Raw genomic sequence first — 19,363 nt, 5'->3', positions numbered from 1 at the left:
TTACTCGCATAGATGTGTTTCCAGCCTTAGCTGAATCCCGTTGATAAGATGATCAGATTGATCCCTTCTCCACAAACATCCTGCACCCGGCAGTAAGTGCTGAATTTCCCCACAGCGCCTCTAGAGAAGGAATGAAGTATTACACAGCATCCTGTCATCCTCGTCTGTAATCACTGGGTTGTCCATGGAACTCATGGAAGTGTTGGCTCCTCCAGGGCGGGAGACAATGTTTTTTGGTCTTCTTCATTCTGGTGAATAGATGATAATGCAGAACGTGGTCTTCCCTGTTATGACATTAGGAAATTGGGTTTTCTATTTTCTAAAATGGTCAAGAACGTTAATGGTTACGTAATACACAGTGAGGGTTTACTACAATGTATCAGCATGGGTAAGAGATATAATATAGACTATTCAGCTTGTGGAGTATTGTATTCTAGACCGCCATACGCTGCTCTCCATTACTGTAACTCAGCTCCCATTCACTTACATAGGAGCTGAGCTGCAGTACCAAGGAATAACCACTACACAATGTATGGCGCTGTGGTGTCCTGGCTCCGTACACTGTATTTCCAGCCACCACAGGAGATGCAAGGAGCTGATTTATAGGGGGGAGGTGTCAGGTCCAAATTAATCTGATATTGATGACGTACCTTAAGTAGAGGTCATCAATGTATAAATCATGGACAACCTGTGTAAACACAACTAGTAAAAAGTGACATGCGGAGCATGACCTGCAGGTGTATTACTATAAATCCATACATTGCTCATCGAGCATCGAGGGGTAAGCGCATAAATTACCACCAGGACATGGGAGGCCCCTGAGATTTATTACACCCTTTTCCAATGTGTCCTTCTATGCACCAATAAGTTGTGTCATATGTACTACAAGAAAGTGACACCAGATGAGACAAAATTTGCTGCACATTTTTAATTCAGACCTTTCAGAGCAAATCCCTCCCTCAGATCCCCCACCCCCGACTTTCATTTTCACACGACAGCTCTTGTATATGATCCACAGAGATCGGACATTAGTCATCCAAGGTCAGCTTGTCAAACAGATATTCTGCCATGCCAAATCATGCTGTCTTCACGCGTTTCAGGTCTGCAATGTTATCTCCATGTTTCTAGATCAGCTCCACTTCCTTCTCCAGGTATTCTTCCTCCAGGAGGTTACACATCTGTATGCGACCTTTAGTGATCGGACGTACCTAGAAAGAGTCAAAACATCTAATCAGAGAGAATCACCCTGCAATAGTCAGCGGGTGCTGTGTGGTGCAATAACAAGGATACTTCAGATCTCCAAACATTTCTATTACAGTAAATAATTCTATTTCCAATTATATTAGGAAAATATTTTACTCACTTATATAGCGCTATTAATTCCACCGCGCTTTACAGACCTGGTCATCATGTTGTAAAGTTTACGCTAAAAATATGAGGCATACAGTACATAAAGACAGTCTAGGGGAGACTAAAAGTACCGTACATTTAAAAACATAAAGGTTTGGCAACTTTTTAAAAAGCCGCAAATAATGACTCAACTGGAAACCTAAAACCCGAAATAATGAATCAATAAAAAAGGGAACACATGACAGACATGAGGCAGGAATTAAAAAAAACAGGTGAAAAACACAAACAAATAGAAAAAAAATAAAAAGGCACAAATGCAATAATGAATTGTCTCATAGATTCATACTAGCACCATAATATGTAACTTATGTAGGAACAGAACCCATTAAAATGGGGAACGTGACATCTATTACTCAGGTTGGTCATACATTTCTAGAATGAGGCAGTATGGCTGTCACAGAATATTTACTACAATGAATGGTCATTTACACGAGGGTCCGCGTGGTCCATAGCAATACTGTGGATTTCTAGCAGAGCCTTATCTACACTTTTTTCAATTTTCAATGCATATTCCATAGCTTTCATGCCATTTAGCAGCCTTAGGTTTGTAGAGCAAAAAGGGTCAAAAACATGAATAACTTCAATGGGCCCTGGTGCACAATTTGGACCTGCCCCTCCCTTATGTTGGTCAGATGTATGTACACACTTAGCGTTCTAAATCCTAGAAAGAAATAGGAGTCCCCCCATTATGTAGTAATTGCCCTCATCCTGTTCTAATGTCCTCCATCCTGGGCTCCTTCCTGGTAAATGTGTCCCTCATCCTGGTATATATGCCCTTCATCCTGGTATACATGTTCCCCATTCTAGCCCACATCCTGGTATATATATATATATATATATATATATATATATATAACACACCATCCTGGTATATATGTCCCCATCCTGGCATATATGTCTCCCTCCTGGTATCTACTGCCCCCCTCCTGGGGTATACTGTCGCCCTACTGGACCCATCCTGATATATACTGTCCCCCTTCTGGTACATACTGTATGGGTGGCACAGTGGCTCAGTGGTTAGCACTGCAGCCTTGCAGCGCTGGGGTCCTGGGTTCAAGTCCCACCAAGGACACCATCTGCAAGGAGTTTGTATGTTCTCCCCGTGTTTGCGTGGGTTTCCTCCCACACTCCAAAGACATACAGATAGGGACTCTAGATTGTGAGCCCCAATGGGGACAGTATTTCCAATGTATGTAAAGCGCTGTGGAATTAATAGTGCTATATAAATTAATAAAATTATTATTATACTGTCCCCTTTCTGGTATCTATTGTCCCTCTCCTGGTATATATGTCCCCATCCTGGTATATATGTCTCCCTCCGGGACCCATCCTGATATATACTGTCCCCCTTCTGGTATCTATTCTCCCTCTCCTGGTATATATGTCCCCATCCTGGTATATATGTCCCCATACTTGGCCCCTTCTGGTATCTACTGTCTCTCCCCTGGTATCTACTGTCCCCCTCCTGGTATCTACTGTCTCTCCCCTGGTATCTACTGTCCCCCTCCTGGTATCTACTGTCTCTCCCCTGGTATCTACTGTCCCCCTCCTGGTATCTACTGTCTCTCACCTGGTATCTACTGTCCCCCTCCTGGTATCTACGGTCTCTCTCCTGCATATGTCAATGGAAAAATAAAAACTTATGGCGCTTGGTAAGAGGGGAAATATAATGAAAGTGCAAAAAGAAGTATTTAGGTTCCTGAAGGGTTTGCTTGTGCAGGGCACACTTGCACTTGGGTAACATTTTTAGGGATATGTATCTACAGTTAGGGCAACTGAAACAAGGGCCGCAGGGCACACTGGCCACTTTATGGAACTTTTCCCAGAAAAAAACATTAATGTCAATGATAAAAAAAGAAGAAAACAGTATCAGGAGGAAGGAGAGAAGGGCAGGAATGGCTGGTGACCTAGAGCCTGTGACGGAGGAGGTCAGAGCCGAGGTGACGGGGGAGGGCAGTCAGCAGAGGAGGGGAGACGGCCGGCATGGAGGACAAGGAAAAAGGAGGAGTACAAGGAGGGATGAGGGCGGAGGACACGGCCGGCATTAGTGTGTGTGGGCGGGCTGTGTACAGGAATGTGAGCGCTGGGCTGTCCGCGCCGATCCCGCTGCTCCGAGCCTCAGCCGGTCCATGAATCACTGACCTCCCCGCTCCTTGTTCGGGGCCGCTTGTATGAGTCCCCCGGGCTACAAGGTGATCTTCCCCCGCCTCAGTCCCGGGCCACCAGGTGCTCTGCCCCCGCCGGCCGCCTATTTCTGTGCCACTGTCTCGGTTGCCTATTAAGGGATTTACAAGGAGGCAGCGCGGCTGGGATCCACCAGGGCAGGCGACGTCCTCAGCATGGGGCTGCAGCCCTTGGAGTTCAGTGAGTGCTACCTGGACAGCCCGTGGCTGCGGGAGAGGATCCGGGCACACGAGGCAGAGCTGGACAGAACCAACAAGTTCATCAAGGACTTGGTCAAAGATGGAAAGAACCTCATAGCGGCTACCAAGAGTAAGTGAGAGCCCTGTGCAGGCTGGTACTGTGTGTGTGTGTGTGTGTGTGTGTACGGAGGCTGGTACTGTGTGTGTGTGGAGGCTGGTACTGTGTGTGTGTGTGTGTGTGGAGGCTGGTACTGTGTGTGTGTGTGTGTGTACGGAGGCTGGTACTGTGTGTGTGTGTGTGTGTGTACGTACGGAGGCTGGTACTGTGTGTGTGTGTGTGTGTGTGTGTGTACGGAGGCTGGTACTGTGTGTGTATGTGTGTGTGTGTGTACGGAGGCTGGTACTGTGTGTGTGTGTACGGAGGCTGGTACTGTGTGTGTGTGTACGGAGGCTGGTACTGTGTGTGTGTGTGTACGGAGGTTGGTACTGTGTGTGTGTGTGTACGGAGGCTGGTACTGTGTGTGTGTGTACGGAGGCTGGTACTGTGTGTGTGTGTACGGAGGCTGGTACTGTGTGTGTGTGTACGGAGGCTGGTACTGTGTGTGTGTGTACGGAGGCTGGTACTGTGTGTGTGTGTGTACGGAGGCTGGTACTGTGTGTGTGTGTGTACGGAGGCTGGTACTGTGTGTGTGTGTGTACGGAGGCTGGTACTGTGTGTGTGTGTGTACGGAGGCTGGTACTGTGTGTGTGTGTGTACGGAGGCTGGTACTGTGTGTGTGTGTGTACGGAGGCTGGTACTGTGTGTGTGTGTGTACGGAGGCTGGTACTGTGTGTGTGTGTGTACGGAGGCTGGTACTGTGTGTGTGTGTGTACGGAGGCTGGTACTGTGTGTGTGTGTGTACGGAGGCTGGTACTGTGTGTGTGTGTACGGAGGCTGGTACTGTGTGTGTGTGTACGGAGGCTGGTACTGTGTGTGTGTGTACGGAGGCTGGTACTGTGTGTGTGTGTACGGAGGCTGGTACTGTGTGTGTGTGTACGGAGGCTGGTACTGTGTGTGTGTGTACGGAGGCTGGTACTGTGTGTGTGTGTGTACGGAGGCTGGTACTGTGTGTGTGTGTACGGAGGCTGGTACTGTGTGTGTGTGTACGGAGGCTGGTACTGTGTGTGTGTGTACGGAGGCTGGTACTGTGTGTGTGTGTACGGAGGCTGGTACTGTGTGTGTGTGTACGGAGGCTGGTACTGTGTGTGTGTGTACGGAGGCTGGTACTGTGTGTGTGTGTACGGAGGCTGGTACTGTGTGTGTGTGTGTGTACGGAGGCTGGTACTGTGTGTGTGTGTACGGAGGCTGGTACTGTGTGTGTGTGTACGGAGGCTGGTGCTGTGTGTGTGTGTGTGTGTGTGTACGGAGGCTGGTGCTGTGTGTGTGTACGGAGGCTGGTGCTGTGTGTGTGTGTGTGTACGGAGGCTGGTGCTGTGTGTGTGTGTGTGTACGGAGGCTGGTGCTGTGTGTGTGTGTGTGTGTACGGAGGCTGGTGCTGTGTGTGTGTGTGTACGGAGGCTGGTGCTGTGTGTGTGTGTGTGTACGGAGGCTGGTGCTGTGTGTGTGTGTGTACGGAGGCTGGTGCTGTGTGTGTGTGTGTGTGTACGGAGGCTGGTGCTGTGTGTGTGTGTGTGTACGGAGGCTGGTGCTGTGTGTGTGTGTGTGTGTGTGTACGGAGGCTGGTGCTGTGTGTGTGTGTGTGTGTGTGTACGGAGGCTGGTGCTGTGTGTGTGTGTGTGTGTACGGAGGCTGGTGCTGTGTGTGTGTGTGTGTACGGAGGCTGGTGCTGTGTGTGTGTGTGTGTGTACGGAGGCTGGTGCTGTGTGTGTGTGTGTGTGTACGGAGGCTGGTGCTGTGTGTGTGTGTGTGTACGGAGGCTGGTGCTGTGTGTGTGTGTGTGTACGGAGGCTGGTGCTGTGTGTGTGTGTGTGTACGGAGGCTGGTGCTGTGTGTGTGTGTGTGTACGGAGGCTGGTGCTGTGTGTGTGTGTGTGTACGGAGGCTGGTGCTGTGTGTGTGTGTGTGTACGGAGGCTGGTGCTGTGTGTGTGTGTGTGTGTACGGAGGCTGGTGCTGTGTGTGTGTGTGTGTACGGAGGCTGGTGCTGTGTGTGTGTGTGTGTGTACGGAGGCTGGTGCTGTGTGTGTGTGTGTGTACGGAGGCTGGTGCTGTGTGTGTGTGTGTGTGTACGGAGGCTGGTGCTGTGTGTGTGTGTGTGTACGGAGGCTGGTGCTGTGTGTGTGTGTGTGTACGGAGGCTGGTGCTGTGTGTGTGTGTGTGTGTGTACGGAGGCTGGTGCTGTGTGTGTGTGTGTGTGTGTACGGAGGCTGGTGCTGTGTGTGTGTGTGTGTGTACGGAGGCTGGTGCTGTGTGTGTGTGTGTACGGAGGCTGGTGCTGTGTGTGTGTGTGTGTGTGTACGGAGGCTGGTGCTGTGTGTGTGTGTGTGTACGGAGGCTGGTGCTGTGTGTGTGTGTGTGTGTACGGAGGCTGGTGCTGTGTGTGTGTGTGTGTGTACGGAGGCTGGTGCTGTGTGTGTGTGTGTGTACGGAGGCTGGTGCTGTGTGTGTGTGTGTGTGTACGGAGGCTGGTGCTGTGTGTGTGTGTGTGTGTGTACGGAGGCTGGTGCTGTGTGTGTGTGTGTGTGTACGGAGGCTGGTGCTGTGTGTGTGTGTGTGTGTACGGAGGCTGGTGCTGTGTGTGTGTGTGTGTGTACGGAGGCTGGTGCTGTGTGTGTGTGTGTGTGTACGGAGGCTGGTGCTGTGTGTGTGTGTGTGTGTACGGAGGCTGGTGCTGTGTGTGTGTGTGTGTGTGTACGGAGGCTGGTGCTGTGTGTGTGTGTGTGTGTACGGAGGCTGGTGCTGTGTGTGTGTGTGTGTGTGTGTGTGTGTGTGTACGGAGGCTGGTGCTGTGTGTGTGTGTGTGTGTGTGTACGGAGGCTGGTGCTGTGTGTGTGTGTGTGTGTGTGTGTGTGTGTGTGTGTGTGTGTGTACGGAGGCTGGTGCTGTGTGTGTGTGTGTGTGTACGGAGGCTGGTGCTGTGTGTGTGTACAGAGGCTGGTGCTGTGTGTGTGTGTGTGTGTGTACAGAGGCTGGTGCTGTGTGTGTGTGTGTGTGTACGGAGGCTGGTACTGTGTGTGTGTGTGTACGGAGGCTGGTACTGTGTGTGTGTGTACGGAGGCTGGTACTGTGTGTGTGTGTGTACGGAGGCTGGTACTGTGTGTGTGTGTGTGTGTGTGTGTACGGAGGCTGGTACTGTGTGTGTGTGTGTGTGTACGGAGGCTGGTACTGTGTGTGTGTGTGTGTGTGTGTACGGAGGCTGGTACTGTGTGTGTGTGTGTGTACGGAGGCTGGTACTGTGTGTGTGTGTGTGTGTACGGAGGCTGGTACTGTGTGTGTGTGTGTGTGTGTACGGAGGCTGGTACTGTGTGTGTGTGTGTGTACGGAGGCTGGTACTGTGTGTGTGTGTGTGTGTGTGTACGGAGGCTGGTACTGTGTGTGTGTGTGTGTGTGTACGGAGGCTGGTACTGTGTGTGTGTGTGTGTGTACGGAGGCTGGTACTGTGTGTGTGTGTGTGTGTGTACGGAGGCTGGTACTGTGTGTGTGTGTGTGTGTGTACGGAGGCTGGTGCTGTGTGTGTGTGTGTGTGTGTACGGAGGCTGGTGCTGTGTGTGTGTGTGTGTACGGAGGCTGGTGCTGTGTGTGTGTGTGTGTGTACGGAGGCTGGTGCTGTGTGTGTGTGTGTGTGTGTACGGAGGCTGGTGCTGTGTGTGTGTGTGTACGGAGGCTGGTGCTGTGTGTGTGTGTGTACGGAGGCTGGTGCTGTGTGTGTGTGTGTGTACGGAGGCTGGTGCTGTGTGTGTGTGTGTGTGTACGGAGGCTGGTGCTGTGTGTGTGTGTGTGTACGGAGGCTGGTGCTGTGTGTGTGTACGGAGGCTGGTGCTGTGTGTGTGTGTGTGTGTGTACGGAGGCTGGTGCTGTGTGTGTGTGTGTGTGTACGGAGGCTGGTGCTGTGTGTGTGTGTGTGTGTACGGAGGCTGGTGCTGTGTGTGTGTGTGTACGGAGGCTGGTGCTGTGTGTGTGTGTGTGTGTACGGAGGCTGGTGCTGTGTGTGTGTGTGTGTACGGAGGCTGGTGCTGTGTGTGTGTGTGTGTACGGAGGCTGGTGCTGTGTGTGTGTGTGTGTACGGAGGCTGGTGCTGTGTGTGTGTGTGTGTGTACGGAGGCTGGTGCTGTGTGTGTGTGTGTGTACGGAGGCTGGTGCTGTGTGTGTGTGTGTGTACGGAGGCTGGTGCTGTGTGTGTGTACGGAGGCTGGTGCTGTGTGTGTGTGTGTGTGTACGGAGGCTGGTGCTGTGTGTGTGTGTGTGTACGGAGGCTGGTGCTGTGTGTGTGTGTGTGTGTGTACGGAAGCTGGTGCTGTGTGTGTGTGTGTGTGTGTGTGTGTGTGTGGAAGCTGGTACTGTGTGTGTGTATGGAGGCTGGCCACAGATATGAGATTTCTGCCCTTAGTTGTAGCCATTACCACTGCTGACCATTTCCTAGCAGTGTTTCATGTGGCGGTATGGCCGGGTGATGGTGATCGGTGGTTTGCAGAACAGAACGCTTCCAATTAAAGGGTTACGATGCAGCTGCTTCCTTCCACACTTATCTCTAAGTCTTGGTTAAGAAAGACTTGTGTACATCTTAATAGAATTATGGAGAAGCCGCTTTTCTATGTTATTTGGATGTTGTTGTTTCTATATAATTCCTGCTGGAAATGTAAGGCTGCGTGCCCACGATCAGTGTTTGCAGCGGTTTGGACGCAGCATGCTTCAGCTGTATGCAAAACGCAGTGTTGTACAGTACAAGCACAGTGGATGGATTTCTAGAAATCCCGTGCCCACTGTGCTTGTTTTTTCTGCAGCAAACACTGACCCGCGGAGCGTCCAGACCACAGCATGTCAGTTGTTTGCTGCGGATTCACATGCGTAACACAAGCGAGAGACCGCAACGCACGGAACCCTGATCGTTGGCACGAGCTGCTGCGCTCTCCTGCGGAGGAGATTCATTTGTCCCGCAGGTCAGGACCCGCTGCGTCCAGGAGGTAGTGAGTCCTGATTGTAGGCACATACCCTAGGAATAAATCTGCAACTGGGCGTTCCTTTCCTCTAGTAGGCTTTGTGCTGGTATACGCCAGCCGCCAGTACTGATTGGATCCATGGTCAGGAGGAAAGGAGGCGGATGTCTGTTTATTTCCAGGGAGGGTAATGACGGAACAGCACAGTGTAAAAGCTAAGAAAAGAGATGGCAGCATTATTTATTTCTGTAATGTATATTCTAAAACAGACCTATCTGAAGTGGTGATAAGTAGTTTAGTCAGAAAGTGAGGTATTAAAAGGTTTATCCGTCTTATCACGTTCTCGCCTATCCACAGACTTGCTGATCATCGGGGGTCCAACTGCAGCCATCTGCACCCACCTATAGATCAGGGCTCTGAAATACCCTGCTAGAATGGAGCGGTGGCCACACACAGCAGTCCTGTAGACAATGAATTGGTGCCATTACCTTCTGAGTTTCGGTGGTGGGTCCAGTGGTTGGTCCTCCAGTGACTATACATCCTGTTTTTGTTTTTTTAACTTGACATGATTTCCAAAACTGCTCCAATCCGGCTTGACCCCTCGTTTGACACTTGACTGCCTGATTTACCGTGTTTATGTGGACGTAGCCATCATTACTGGTGTAAATGATAGCGATCCTTTGCTCTAATTTGAGGTTTTTCTGGCTTGGGAAGATTCAGCTTTTTGAGTCTTGTTATTCGTCACGGCAGTGTGTTTACCTGATGAATAACCTAATAAAGAGCAGACGTATTGCACTGCCGGGGACGTCTTATTTGTTATGAGGGAAGAGCTTGTGCTGAGAACAGAAAATAATGATCCGAGGAGTCATGAGAAATGGCTGAGAATCTGCATATATTTATATTGGAGCTCTAGAAGATTTGGGAAGTCTTAGCATTAATCCGAATGTATCCACAAATGGTTTGAGATGTGCTCAGACAAGAATGATCTTGCCAAGAGGAGTAGAGGAATGGTGTTGTAGGGTGATGAATGCCCACACTTCAGAACCACTCCTTGTTTGTGTGCCGCATGACTGCACTAGTCCTGACACTGGCACCCAGCTGGTTTCACACATCAATGTTATTAAAAACGTGTGCCCCAATCAACTCACCCAACTCCCTTGTGTGGTTGTTACTGTCCTTTATTATAAATTTACAGTAAAAGTAAATTTGCACAATTTTCGGGCTGGAGCCTTCCTACTGGCACTTATTTTCGATAATCGTGGACGGACTGTAGACTGCCAACCACGGAGGAGCGAGTCAAATGGCTCATTCCTGTAGTAAAATGATCTTTTGGTTTGTGTAATAGATTATCATTCTCGGCAGCACATCCTCCTGTGTAAACCGAAACCGGACATGTGTTGGCAGCTTATGCTGCAATCTACTTGGCTAAATAGCCTTTAAACGACCGCCAATCAATAAAAATCTACTGCTCATTTAAAGGGAATCTGTCAGCAGGTTTTTGATATGTAAGCTGAAGACAGCATGCTGTAGGGGTTAACACATAGAATTCAGGGATGCCTGTATTGTCAAGGTCCGAACTCTTGTTTATTTGCTGTTTGTTTTAAGCATCAGGACTTCTTATGCTGGACTAAAGTGTAAAGCGCACAGGAGTCCAGCACGCCCCCTCCTTTTATTACACATTGACATTGAGGTACCAATCTCTATAGAGAGCCTGGTGTGGACGGGACAGCTCTCTCAGCTCTGCTAGTGGCCAAATCAAAAATTCTCATTGTGTCAGAACAACTGCACCCAGTAATCTAAGTGATACATCATTGGATTCAGGATCTCTGCCTACATCATGCTGCTTTCAGATGAGGTAACATAAACCTGCTGACAGATTCCCTTTAATCAGCTGATCACCCCTCGGCCGGCTTTCTGTGAACGATCAGCTGATCTCCCGGCTCCCGAGAGAGAGACATTCATTTGAATGATTAAACACAAGATTTGAGCATGCGCAGTGAAAACCATAAGGATTCTGCTGCTCAAAAAATGTTACATGCTGCGTTCCTGCCGCCCGACAGTCGTTCCACAACTGATCAGTCGGGGGCGGAGGCAACGCAAGGGCATCAGTCGCAATCCGACGCACATACAAGTCTATGGGAAACAACGGAATCCGCCAAATGGATTGCATTGTTTATCAGAGCGGAGGATTGTGACTGATCCTAAACAACGGAAATGTGAACCTAGCCTAACTTGTGCTGAAATCTCTACATCTGAAACCACTGAATATCGGCTATACATGCAAGAACTAGTTCATGGCATATCCATGGTGCTTACCCACAATGGTGGTACCCGGTTTCCTCTACTGGTAGTAAGCACATTTGCTCAGCTGTATTTGGATCTCCTATAATAATGAATGGAGAGACCCGGTACATGTGCAGCCACTTCTCCACTCACTGCTGGTCGGACAACAGCCGAGGGCTTCCGTTCTGGAGATGGATGACAGTGCCACCTCTGGAACTCGCACCTAAGACAGAGCTGCGGTCTAGAACAAGCCTTTGTGTCTTCATAGATATGGAAGTGCTTGCAGCTTTTAGTAGTGATCTGTCAGAGTCCCAAGGGTGTACATTTTTCCATGAAATCTCCTTTTTAAGGCACTTTCTCATTTGTTGCATTTTCAAAAGGTTGTATTAGGCTGCTTTCACACATCCGGTTTTTGCTGCACAATACGGCGCTCTGCAGAAAAAACGCAACCGTTTGGTTTTTTTTTTTGCCGCCGGTTGCGTTTTTTTCCCGCATAGACTTGCATTAGTGCCGTATTGTGCCGCATGGCCTTGTGTTGCATCTGGTTTTTGCCGGATGCGGCATATTTAGCCCATGCGGCGGCCGGATGGAACGTTGCCTGGCACGTTTTTTTGTGCGGCACGATTTACAATGCAAGCCTATGGACGCCGGATGCGGTTTTTTGCACTGCTCATGCTCCGTATCAAGCTGCATCCGTCAAACGGACGGGCCGCATGGAAAAACTTATGCAACGGATCCGTTTTTTTCGCCACATCCGTTGCGTAGGGTTTTGAGCCGGATTGAGCCGCTTTGCAAACACCGGATGTGTGAAAGCAGCCTTAGCTGATTCCACCCATGTTCTTGCTTCAAAAAATTCTGGGTAAGGGTAGATTTTGCTTGGGGGAAAACCTGGCCAGCTAAGCGTCGTTGCTGCTGTTTAGCTTTAAGTTTTCCATGGTGTCTATTAAATGGATGGCTAGTTCTGTAATAAGAAGAATGGAGTCCTAGAAGACAGATTGTGGCATCCCTATCACATATTTCTACCCTAGTAGAGCGCAAAGACAAGATTTGTCTGAGACAGCCCTTTAAAGGGAACCCACCACCAGGATTTTGCTATATGAAGTAAAGGCAGTCCCATAATGGCACTCGGATGCTGAATCCTAGCATACCTTTTTTTGGAAGATCGGATGCTTGATTGCTGAAATATCTGTAATCAGAGTTCCAGGAATGCACTGCATTTTGATTGACGTGTGCATCGGTGCTGGTCTTTGTGGGTCGGGTCCTCGCTGTAAATTCCTCCTACTGCATCTTGTATTGTATACCACCTTTATTTACTATTGCACCACCATTGCTGCTGCTCACTGCACATATGCATTGCAACAGTAATGATATCTTTATTAAAATAGGGCCGTAGTCTGCACATGCACGTACCGCGATCTCAGGCGTCATTTTATTGAAGACACTGTGGAGCGGCATCTGCACGTGTGCAGACTTTTTAATTTTTTTTTATGATTACATCTGCGCACACGCCCCCGCCGCTCAGTCTTCTCTGCGGTGTCTTCAATAAAATGATAAAATGTCGCTGAAGATCGTGGTACGCGGATCCGCGGAATATGACGCCATGTTAAGGAAGACCTCATTACTGTGGCAATGTGATGTGCCACCAACAGCAGCAGTAGCAGCGTGGCTTGATATTTAAGGAAAGTTAAGGAAACGGGGCACGCTGGAGGAGGAATCCGTTTTATTCTCGTTTTCACAAGGAAAGACTAGAAGCAATGGGATCAAACTGATGGGGAGGAGACACAGATTAGATATTAGAAAAAAACGTTTTGACAGTGAGAGTGATCAATGAGTGGAACAGGCTGCCACGAGAGGCTGTGAGTTCTCCTTCAATGGAAGTCTTTAAAAAGAGGTTGAACGACATCTGTCTGGGATGATTTAGTGAATCCTGCTTTGAGCAGGGGGTTGGACTGGATGACCCAGGAGGTCCATTCCAACTCTAATATTCTATGACTCTATGAATGTACATGGAGGACCCAACCCACAAAGGCCCACCTCCGATACAAACATCAAAAGTGCAGTGCATTTCTTGAACTTTGATTAGATAGTTCAGCAACCAAGCATCTGATCTTTCAACAACAGCTATGCCTGGACTCAGCATCCTAGAACCAGTATAGCACTGCCTTTACTTCATATATCAAAATCCTGCTGGTTGGTTCCCTTTAACATCCCATATGCAGCATTACTTGTAGACAGCTTTGTAAATGTTGTCATCACATTGCAGACTAACATTGTTTTTTTTTTTTTTATATTTTTGCCTTTCCTTTAATACATTTTTGACTTTGAGTATCCAGTCCTGGGTTAATAAAAAAAAAAAACAAAAAACCTTCAAACCCTGGAAGAGTAGAGCCCCTAAAACATGAATTCCGTGGAAAATAAATCTGTCAAATTCAGCTCGTCATCTTCAGTGTCTAATTCCATACTTCCCTTTTTTCTTTCTCACTTTAAGGGGTTTTCCATTCTTAATATGTCTTTTTTTTTTTGCATATTGTACACTCAGGATTTGGCAATATTCACACCATCCAGATTCCTCTCTATTTGCAGCTCAGGAGGTCGTCATGTAATTTACTGGAGAGTTTTTCTGCTTTCTCTCTATGCACTTTTAGAAGAAGTAGATGACCACATATATGTAAATCGCATCGGAGAGGTCACATGATGTCCGCTCGAGGTGGAAATGGAGGAGAATCTGGATAGTGTGAATATTGCACTTTCAGGATTTGTGTGACTGCAGAAACCTATTGTCTTAGAAGCTATGTGCACACAATGTCTTCTAGGTGCTGGTGCAGTCGGTGAACGTTCCCAGGCGACACCACTTCAGGAAAATACCGGCACTCACTTTCCTGAAGCGGCTCTTCTGGCTTTGCCAGTAGATTTTACCCTGTTATACAAGCTGAACACTGACTACTTTACATAGTGTCAAATCTTCAGTGGTTTCCCATGAAAAGGATTTAATTAAATTTTTACAAAATGTAATGGGTGTACTCACTTTTGTTTATATACTGTATAATTGAAGAAAGGATGACTGGGCTAATGTACCAAGACATTCTTGATAAAAGATCTGCTGCCATCTACCAGGATGATGACTATGAAACGAGGGTGGACATTTCAGCAAGACATTGATCCCAAACACAGCCAAGGAAACTCTCTCAATTGGTTTCAGAGAAATAAAATAAAGCTGCTAGAATGGCCCAGCCAGTCATCTAACCTGAATTCAAAAGAAAAATTATGGAAGGAGCTTAATCTCAGCGTTCACAAAGGGCTTTGAAGAGTGTTTGTGTAAAAGAATGGCCAAAATCACATCTGAGCAGTGGATGCAACTAGTTTCTCCATACAGGAGGCATCTTGAAGCTGTCATCGCCAACAAAAGCTTTTGTACATAGGATTTAATACATTTTAGTAAGTGTGTACAATACGTCTTTTCCCTTTGTCATTTCTCACGTCTCATTATTACACATCACTAAATATATAAACATCTATAGCTTGGTTTTGTTTACCTGTGTGAATTGGATAGGTTGTTACCGACATCTGGTGAGAAATTCATGTCAATAGCACCTTTAGAAATATATTTATTTAGAAAATTGATGCCGTGATCAAACCTTTAATTTGCTGTATATCTTCCCTGACTATGTTATTCAGTGGGTGTGAGAACAACCTAGTAAAGGGAAATGTTTAGAGATCTAAGCTGATACATGCCCTTTAACACCAAGAAACGTAAGGTGGCAGTATATACAGCTGTGCATACCTTGTGTATTTTAGGTGACAGTTTTTGTTTTCCTGGTATCCCATTGTGGCAGCTAAACACATAGTATGTGACTGAAGTGGCTTGTCAAGTGCTGAGCTGGAGTGTGCGGTCAGAGAAGGAGTTGGGCAGAGCAAGCAATTGTCTTTGTGTTTGTTGAAGCGTTCAGTTTCATTCTTCTGCACTCTGCACATTTATGACCGATGTCACATAGTATTACAATTGAGTATACAATGGATTGCTTGTAAATTTAAAACTAAAATAAAATATATACTGGTTTTACTTTTATAATTGGGCAGTTTCACCTAAAGGTAATAATTTTGGGAGTTACATACGGTACCGCATTTTTCGGACCATAAGACGCACTTTTTTCCCCCCAAATGTTGGGGGAAAGTTGGGGGTGCGTCTTATGGTCTGACTATAGGGCTGCGGCCGGGAATGAGGGTGCTGTGATGGAGCGGGTCATCGGGGGCACGAGCAGGCTGTAGCAGCCTGCTGTGACCACGTGGGCCCGCTCATTACATATGCACGCCCATCCTCCCGCCCATCTCTCAGCGCAGAAGCCGGCGCTGACAGGTGGGCGGGAGGACGAGCGGGGTCGCGCGCATAGTAAAGAGCCGGTCTGCATGATCACCCCTGGCAATTACAGCCTGGAGTGATCATGTGCGGCTGTATTCACTGCTCCCCGCGCGTCATCATCAGCAGGGGGTGCAGTGAATCAGTGTACTCACCCGTCCCAGTGTGTGGAGCCGTCCCCCTGCAGCATGCAATGTCTTCCTGTCTGTGCCGGTCAGCTGATCTGTGCTAATCAGGTGATCGGCACAGACAGGAAGACATCACGATGCTGCAGGGGAACGGCTCCACACACACACACAGGTCAGTGGCGCAGAGAGGAAGATGATCGGTGCTGGAGGGAGTGAGGAACAGGTGAGTATAAACGTTTACTTTTTTTCCTCTGTGCTATAGGATACAGGCCATATACCAGGATGCTATATGAGCACAATGGGGGCATATAACAGGATGGGAGTATATGAGCAGGATGGATGGGGGGTATATGAACAGGATGGGGGGGGTATATGAACAGGATGGGGGGGTATATGAACAGGATGGGGGGGTATATGAACAGGATGGGGGGGTATATGAACAGGATGGGGGGGGGTATATGAACAGGATGGGGGGGGGTATATGAACAGGATGGGGGGGGGTATATGAACAGGATGGGGGGGGGTATATGAACAGGATGGGGGGGGGTATATGAACAGGATGGGGGGGGGTATATGAACAGGATGGGGGGGGGGTATATGAACAGGATGGGGGGAGGGATATGAACAGGATGGGGGGGTATATGAACAGGATGGGGGGGTATATGAACAGAATGGGGGGGGGTATATGAACAGGATGGGGGGGTATATGAACAGGATGGGGGGGGTATATGAACAGGATGGGGGGGGTATATGAACAGGATGGGGGGGGGTATATGAACAGGATGGGGGGGGGTATATGAACAGGATGGGGGGGGTATATGAACAGGATGGGGGGGGGTATATGAACAGGATGGGGGGGTATATGAACAGGATGGGGGGGTATATGAACAGGATGGGGGGGGGTATATGAACAGGATGGGGGGGTATATGAACAGGATGGGGGGGGTATATGAACAGGATGGGGGGGGTATATGAACAGGATGGGGGGGGTATATGAACAGGATGGGGGGGTATATGAACAGGATGGGGGTTATATGAACAGGATGGGGGGGTATATGAACAGGATGGATGAGGGAATATGAGCAGGATGCTGGTATATAAACAGGATGGGGGTATATAAACAGGATGGGAGTATATGAGCAGGATGGGAGTATATGAGCAGGATTGATGGGGGAATATGAGCAGGATGGGGCTATATGAGCAGGATGGGGCTATATGAGCAGGATGGGGCTATATGAGCAGGATGGGGGTATATGAGCAGGATGGATGGGGGCATATGAGCAGGATGGATGGGGGCATATGAGCAGGATGGATGGGGGCATATGAGCAGGATGGATGGGGGTATATGAGCAGGATGGATGGGGGGTGTATCAATAGGATGGGGGTATATGAACAGGATGGGAGTATATGAGCAGGATGGATGCTGGTATATGAGCAGGATGCTGGTATATGAGCAGGATAGGAGTATATGAGCAGGATGGGGGTATATGAGCAGGATGGGGGTTTATAGCAGGATCATATACAAGGCAGGAAGATCATTACCAGGATGGGGTACCTTAGTAGAGAATTTGGCGACATTACCCCCATAACAGTGTCAGCAGCAGATCCTCGCTCCATAACAGTGTGTCATGACCACATTTTTTTGCTTAAAGTTTTATTTTCCTATTTTCCCTCCTCTAAAACCGGGGTGCGTCTTATAGTCCGGTGCGTCTTATAGTCCGAAAAATATGGTATGTTTGATCTTGGCTTGTTTTGCCACAGGTTTGTTGACCCTAGTTCTCAGTGCATACGATAACCTATCCTTAGGGAAGATCATTAATATCAGTTTGGTGAGGGTTCTGGATTTCACATACCCCACCAATTTGATATCATGGACCTAAGCTGAGGAACAGTCAACAATATCTGAACAGAACTGATCTCCTAAGTCTCTAATATCATGGATCCTCTTCCCTTCATCACTTCATCAAGTTGACGTCACATCTCTGAACCGGTCACAGACGTTACTGGCTCACTCTATCAACCTGAAAGTTCTCACTGTTAGTTTTCCGCCTACCACTCTGATTGCTCCTTCACTGTATCATTTACCGGCTTTTCCTTTTCTCCTCTTCTCTTTACTGCCTTGGTTCCTCGGGGCTCAGCCCTAGGCCCCCTCATTTCTCTATACACTGCCCCTACTGGACAAACCATCAGCAGATTTGGTATTCACTATCCTCTCTATGCTGATGACACCCAATTATACACCTCTTCTCCCGACACCACCCCAACCTTAATACAAAACACTATTGATTCTCTGTCTGCTGTTTCTAATGTCATGACCTCCGTTGATATAAGACAACATATTTCTAAAACTCAACTTCTTGTGTTCTCACTCTACTAGCCTGTCTAAACCTGACATGTCCATTTTCATGTGGTTTTACCAGATTTTCCAAGCGGGGCGCATATAAACCTGGGGTTATATTTAACTCAGATACTTCCTTCACTCCCTATATCCAATCTCTCGCTTTCATATGTCTCCTGCACCACCAAAAACATCTCCAGAACTTAGCTTTTCATACCGTTTGAAACTGCAAAATTTTACAGTCACGTTTATTCATTCTTTCCTAGACTACTGCAACTCTATATTAAAGTTTCTAGTTACTAAACTGTCCCTTCTCTGCTCTATCCTGAATTCAGCAGCTAGGCAGATGTTTCCGTTTAGTGACTACACCAATGCATGTATCCTGGGTCATTGTACTGCTTGCCCATCCGCTACAGCATAAACTCAAAGACTTCTCTCATGCTGGGCGAGTTCTCTGGAATGCACTACCCCAAAAAATCTGGTTAATTCCCTGTCGCAGTTTTAAGCATGCCCTAAGAACACATCTATTTAGACAGGCCTATTGTCTCTCCTTACTAACTTATAATCTAACTGCTATATTCTCCTTTTTTATTTTTCCTCTATATCCGGTCTTTTCCATCTCTTGTTCACGCCCCCTCCATGTGTGTCGCCCTGGGCAAACCAGGGGACACAGGTCACACACCACCACACCCTACATCCCAGGTAGGAACATCTAAGCTAACCAAAAATCCTTGTTGCCTTCCTCCAGAGGCTGATGATTCACACCAGGGGGTGGGCCAGGCGGTTGGCTCCGCCCACCGAGGAGAACACAGCTCTGGAGGCGGGAGAAGCCAGGCAGTGGAGTCCAGGGAGGAGATAGAGAGAGTTCAGTCAGGGAGGAGGAAGTGGAAGGAGTGGAGGAGTAGCCCAGACAGGGCTAAAGTAAACAGCTAAGTGAAAGTGAAGGAAGAAAAGTGGTAAAGGAGGACAGCAAGAGTGGTGACAGGAAAGAAAGAGTGTGCAAAGCCTGAAGTAGTCCAGCTGTGTGCAGGACAGGTCAGCAAGGTCAGCAACGGCGGTGACTGTCTGGAGGGGGACCGTTTGGAAGTTCCTGGAAGGACCGCGGACGGGTAGTGGCCCGGCGGTCTGGAGCAGTGGTCCGAAGGACAGTCAGCACCAGGGCAGGGGCCTCTCGGACCCCGGCAAGGCTAGGAGTCGCCAGAATTTGCCAGATCCGTCAGTGAAGGGGATGTAGATCCCCCAACAACCAAGTCCCGATTGAAGGCAACAGTCCAACCAGTGTAGGAGAGACACCGCCACCGCCAAGGCACCAGTTTCTCAGGGCCAGCGCCTGCGGGCAAAGAGTAGAGCTCCCCCGGTCCAGCTTGAAGCCGGGGAGCGGGTTACCGGTGGGGA

The 19,363-nt window shown here is 48.4% G+C and overlaps 1 protein-coding gene across 1 annotated transcript in view; it reads left to right on the top strand.

Moving 5' to 3' along the window:
- The first annotated feature begins 3,432 nt into the window (after nt 1-3,432).
- The window catches only part of ARHGAP10 (Rho GTPase activating protein 10), a 363,870-nt gene continuing 347,939 nt past the window's right edge, over nt 3,433-19,363 (top strand). Inside the window, exon 1 of the mRNA XM_075348016.1 lies at nt 3,433-3,903. Within this exon, the coding sequence (XP_075204131.1) occupies nt 3,750-3,903 (154 nt within the window). The 5' untranslated portion in view covers nt 3,433-3,749. The remainder of the gene's footprint in view (nt 3,904-19,363) is intronic.

The sequence above is a fragment of the Anomaloglossus baeobatrachus genome, chromosome 1 (genome assembly GCF_048569485.1).
Source record: "Anomaloglossus baeobatrachus isolate aAnoBae1 chromosome 1, aAnoBae1.hap1, whole genome shotgun sequence".
Taxonomy (NCBI): Eukaryota; Metazoa; Chordata; class Amphibia; order Anura; family Aromobatidae; genus Anomaloglossus; species Anomaloglossus baeobatrachus.
This window is presented reverse-complemented; position numbering and strand designations above follow the sequence as displayed.